The sequence below is a fragment of the Galeopterus variegatus genome, unplaced genomic scaffold, assembly GCF_000696425.1.
Source record: "Galeopterus variegatus unplaced genomic scaffold, G_variegatus-3.0.2 Scaffold960, whole genome shotgun sequence".
Classification (NCBI taxonomy): Eukaryota; Metazoa; Chordata; class Mammalia; order Dermoptera; family Cynocephalidae; genus Galeopterus; species Galeopterus variegatus.
Genome location: NW_007727071.1, coordinates 136522 through 141851, shown reverse-complemented (window position 1 = coordinate 141851; position 5330 = coordinate 136522). Strand labels below are relative to the sequence as shown.

At 59.8% G+C, this 5330-nt stretch overlaps 1 protein-coding gene across 1 annotated transcript in view; it reads left to right on the top strand.

The window, feature by feature from the left end:
* Window positions 1-5330, top strand: part of SHANK3 (SH3 and multiple ankyrin repeat domains 3) — a 50127-nt gene that overhangs the window by 41739 nt on the left and 3058 nt on the right. The window contains 1 exon segment of the mRNA XM_008573759.1: window positions 5263-5312. Within this exon segment, the coding sequence (XP_008571981.1) occupies window positions 5263-5312 (50 nt within the window).

The window sequence follows — 5330 nt, the reverse complement described above, 5'->3', positions numbered from 1 at the left end:
TTTTTATTTTTTATTTTTTATTTTTTTTATTTTTATTTTTTTGTCTTTTTTCCGTGTCCGGCAACGGATTGCAACCCTCAGTGTCGCCCCCGTACCGGACCGGGGACCGGCAACGGGATCGCAACCCTCAGTGTTGCTCCTGTGCCTCGCTCAACCAGTGAGTGGGAACCGGTCCGTATGTGGGATCCGAACCCTCAGGCGGGAGCGCCGCCGCGCTTCCCAAGCGGCGCACTATCCAGTGCGCCACCGGGCCGGCCCCTTCACAATCATTCTGTTAGATGGACAATACTGTAATCTCCACTTTCCAGACAACAAACTGAGGTTCCGGAGACATTCATTCCTGTCAGCAAAGGTGGCGTCTGTGTGACCCCGAGGCCTGCTCTCTGTCTGCCATAATCTGGAGTCTCTGTCGTTAAACCCCTTCTGAGGACGTGTGCTGGGTTTGTGCTCGGTGACCCTCACGCAGGAACGGCAGGCATGTCTGTCACACAGCACAGACTTGCACTCTTTGCTTGTCAGGTGGCCCAGCAGAGTCCAGCCACCCTGTGCCTGGCTTTTCCTTCTCCGTTTGCCTCTGTGTCCCCTGTGTTCCTGCTCATTCTCCCTTCCACCCTCTCGTGCTCCTTCTTACTCTCAGACCAAGCCCGAACCACAGTCACCTAGAGCAGGCCCACTGCCCACCCAGCCCCTTCACTTCTGGCTGCAGGCACAGAGCGCCGTGGCCACGTCCGCGTCCAGCCCTCTGTCAGGTCCTTTGTGTGGCTGACCAAGGCTGTGGTGCCCATGGGGACTGCTTGTCGGTTCTTGTCCTGCATCCAGTGGTGGCTGAGGTCTGTCACTCACTTCTCACTTTAGGATGAAACTGCTAGAAATTGTCTTTTAGAGAAACGTCCAAAGTTTGGGAAGCTCTGATGCCAGGTGTGGCTGCTGTCTTCCCAGAAGCAGTCCTGGCAGAGGCCCTCAGCGTCAACCCCTGAGCCATGTCCCCAGACCCCTGTGTGTTCCCTCAGTTTCACCTCCCAGGCCCAACCCATTCCTCACCCAACAGACAGCACAAGGAGGGAAACCCCCTCCACCCAACTTCTCCACAGACGGCTCGGTCCAGGCACTGGTGTTCTTTAGCCACCAGTTTCACCTCCCAGGCCCAACCCATTCCTCACCCAACAGACAGCACAAGGAGGGAAACCCTCTCCACCCAACTTCTCCACAGACGGCTCGGTCCAGGCACTGGTGTTCTTTAGCCATGAGGTGCTCTGTGGCCTGAGATCTTCCTGGACGAGTTAAGTTGCCTTGTATGTCGTGGAGCCAAAGCTTAGTAACTTGTGGAAAATGCTCCGCTCATTTGCACCTGGGCCGTCTTTGACCTGCGGGTGGAAGCTGTGGATGCAGCACCTCACGTTGTCTCCGGAAGGCCCAGGACCTTCGGCTTTCTGAATCGCTGATCCCAGGTCGTCTGTCTGCTCGGAACCCAGCTTTGGGTTCAGCCCTACTGGACAGACCGTTTGTCTGCTCAGAGCCCCATCTCTGTCTCTGGACCCCATACCTGTCTCGTCTCTGGGGCCCCACACCTGTGTCAGAGCCCCCGCCTGTCTCTGAACTCCATTTGTCTTCCGGGCCCCATGCTTGAATCCGAATCCTACATGTGCTCTGAGGTCCATAGCAATGCTCAGTTCTGCCTTGACTCTCCATTTTACACCCGTCTGAACCTCACATCTGGTTTTATGGAAAAACGTCGTGGTGAAATAGCTTTGGAAACAAAGGTAAAGAGGTTCTTTGCTGCAGTACTTCTCAGTGCCTTTGATAAGCTCCCGTGAAGGAAGGCACTGTGTGCCATGGTCTCCTGACCTGGTGGGGTCACTTATTAGATCTTACAGAAGACCCACATTCCTCATGATGGTCGAGAATCCCTACCTTGGCTGCCTACTGCAGGCCCTGCCTGCTGACATGTTTGTCAGGGGTCTAGACAAAGGCCTGCTTGGCTGATCATACCTGTAGGTGCCTCGAGGCCCTAGCCCTAACCCTAACCCAGACTGAAAGTGTCATGTGCCCAGCAGTGTAGGGGTGCCAGGGCCAGCTGTGCTGCATCTTTGCAGGCCACATGCGGTCGAGGCACAAACGGGAGCCCTGAAGTCTGCTGGGGAGGGGGGGGGTCACAGAGGAGGGCACGTAGGGACACTGGGGCAGGGCAGGTAGAGCTGTGAACAGGTGTGGGTGGTGAGGAGGCTTCAGAGCCTGTGTCTGGATCTGTGCTCCTTTTGAGGATTATTTATCTCAATGAGGCCTCCAAATTGCAAGAAGCCACAAAAAAGTGTAACGGGCCTAGACCTGCCGCTTGTGAATGCAGCGGCAGGAGGCCCAAGGCAAAGGCTGGGGCCAGAGTTTGGACCTTTCCTGCCTGTTGGTACCAGTAGATTGACAGGTGGGGAAGCCTGGGAGGGACATGTCATATTATTTTTGTATGATATTTTTTCACTGCATAGGGTATTCCTGGCTTTATGCTAGGTGCCAGGACCCGAGGATAACAGTTAACAAGTGTGGTGAAGGGCCTTGAGACCATGAGACGTCTGGACCCAGAGGTGGCTGGGGGTGAAAGTGCGGCTTGGGTTGACACAAGGAGCTGGTGGCTGGTTGGCCGTAGGAGTGACAGGAGGGAGGAGCTGATGGGGTAAGAAGGCCGGGGCACCATTCACAGAGATGGGGATGCAGGTCTTGAGCTCAGGAGAGATGGGCCAGGCCTCACATGTGGCATTTCTGGGCACGTCAGCCATAGCAAAGGGTGGGGGTAGATACCACAGCCCAGGACAAAGTGCAGACCAAGAGGGCCCGGAAAACCACCTAAGAAGGAAGAGGCTGAGGAAAGGGAAACAAGAACAGGTCAGCAGAGAGGTCCTGCGGGGTTGAGGGTGAGGCCAGACCTCACTGGCTACGAGTCACTAGGAGACAGGAGACTGAGACGCTGGTGGAAAAGACACTGGGGGCTGTGGACACCTCGCTGACTGGTCTGGACTTAGCCTCTGGAGGGAGGCTGCTGATGGTGTTTGGGGTGATGGCACCTGGTGAGTTACCATGTGCTGTGGCCATGCTGCAGCTGGAGCCGGGCCAGGGAGGTCAGGCAGCTCAGGGCAGTGGTGGACAGTGATGGCATGGAAACATGGAGATCAGACATGGACACTGCTGGGGTTCCTGCCTTGGGGACCTTGTTCCCCAAGAGGAAGAGGAGCCTGCCCTCAGCCCAGGCCTCCACACACCTCCTGCCAGGCAGGAGGGCTCCAGCACCACTCAGGCAGGCACATTCTGCTCTGCCCAACTTGGACTTCCTGGAGCCCAGACCCTGCTCTGGACTTTGGCTGAGCCTCCCTGCTGCACTGCCCAGCAGCCGCCCTGTGTCCCCTGCCTTCACTGCTCGGCTGTGGTCTGCCAGCTCATCAGTGTGCTTTGTCATACGTGAGACTCCAGGTACATCTGACATCACAACTCCACTGAAACCCAAACCTTGGGGCGGGGCCAGGGCAGATGTCCATCCTGTGATGCAGGTTCTCAGGCCAGGGTCACTGTGTGAGGGCCAGGGGCATATTCCTGGTCCAGCTCCTCTCAGGGGGTCCATGATCTGGTCCCACAGGAATGATTCCCTCAGAGTCCCCTCTGACATCCCTCCTTCCAGCAATCACTGGCTCCTGAGCACCATCCCTAGGAACCCCAACCCCATCGACACCCCCCCCCCAGCACAGTCCCTTGGGCATCCTCTCCCCAACTGCAGCTGCCACCCCACTTCGCCCTGGAACACAGGTGGCTCCCTGGAGGCCAGGTTCTGGTGGTTGGTGCTGGTTCCCTGAGCCCACCTCAGGTGTTCTCGGAGGCCTTCTCTGTTGGGGGCACAGTCTGGCCTCTTTGGGAAACTCTGGTCTGGGTCTGAACCGTTGGGACAGTGGTTGAGGAGAGACAGTGGAAGGGGGTGGAAATGAGGTCGTGCGGGAGAGACAGAGCTCCAGTCTCCAGAGGGGCTGGCTTCGCACAGGTGGGAGGTGAAGGGTGGGAACGACCTGGATGGAGCCCCTGCTGGTGTGGGCCAGCACTGGGGGTTGCTCTGTGGTCAGGACAGTGCCAAGGAGCGGGGGAGCAGCTGGGGCATGGGCAGGGAGGGGTGGGTGGGCTGTCTGGGAGAGGCCGGGCAGAGGGTGGGGACAAGTACCTGACGCCTGCTGAGCACTTCCCAGGCGACCTTTCCAGTGATGCCCACAGGCGCTCAGGAACCTGCTCAGATCTGCCCAGTCCACCTGCACTTCCAGACACCTCACAGGTGCTCCCCAGCCCCGGTAGCTCCAGATTTGCTGCCTCCCTCAGCAGCTGGGCCCCCTGCACCTGGCTGCCTACTGTGTGGTTGTGACCGTGGCCATGGGGCCTGGCCTGCTAACTCTGTCTCACCGCTCTCCCGCCCGTGTGCATGTGGCTGCTCTGTCTAGCTGCGCGGTGGGCCTGGGTGCCGCTGTGTAAGTGAGCATGCCCATCCCACGCCTGTCGCCTCCAGGGCTGTGCCTGGCCACCAGGGCCTCTGCTCTGCGGGGCTGTGTGGGGCTGTGGTGCCACTGACAGTCCCGGAGGCTTCCCCTGGCCACAGTAGGGGATAGGGATGGGGATGGGGGATGCGGGAGCGGGTTTTCTCAGAAGCAGTCACCCCGGGGAGGCCTCCTACCACGGCCTGGCTGAGGAGGGCTGGAGGTCTGGGGTCCTGTCAAGTGAGGCGTCCTCGTGTGTGTGCGCATGTGCCACTGCTCCTGCCACTGCTGCTGGTCTGCTGCCGTCTGCGCTGGGACACTCATGTCACGGGAGTGCTGCGGCCTCTCACCTGTGCTGCATGTGCTGCTGCTCCGTGGGGCCGTGAGCGCTGCCTCGGGCCTGTCGTGCTGCTGCCAGCCTTTATCGTGACGCGGCTGTCCCTGAAGCCAGCCCAGGTTTCTCCGGGTCTCCTCCTGAGAGAAGAGCTGCGTGTGGGGAGTGCTGAAGGGTGTTGTCGGGTCCCACCATCCAGGCCATCCGCGGTGCCAGAGGCTGGCCAGACCCCCTTTCCTCTGGTGGGCTGCTCCTGCAGCCTGCACGGAGCGGAGGGGCCGCCGGTCCTGCCGCACACTCCACACAGCCCAGGGGTCCCCCTGAGCAAGGCTCGCAGGGAGGCGAGTCCTCCCGGCCCCTGGCCCTCGTCCCGCCCCGCGCGCCGCCCCGCTGGCCTCCGCCCGTCGCCGGCCCTGACCCGCTCTCCCTCCGCAGGCTCTTCAGCAGCCTCGGTGAGCTGAGCTCCATCTCAGCGCAGCGCAGCCTGCTGCACCGTACATCCG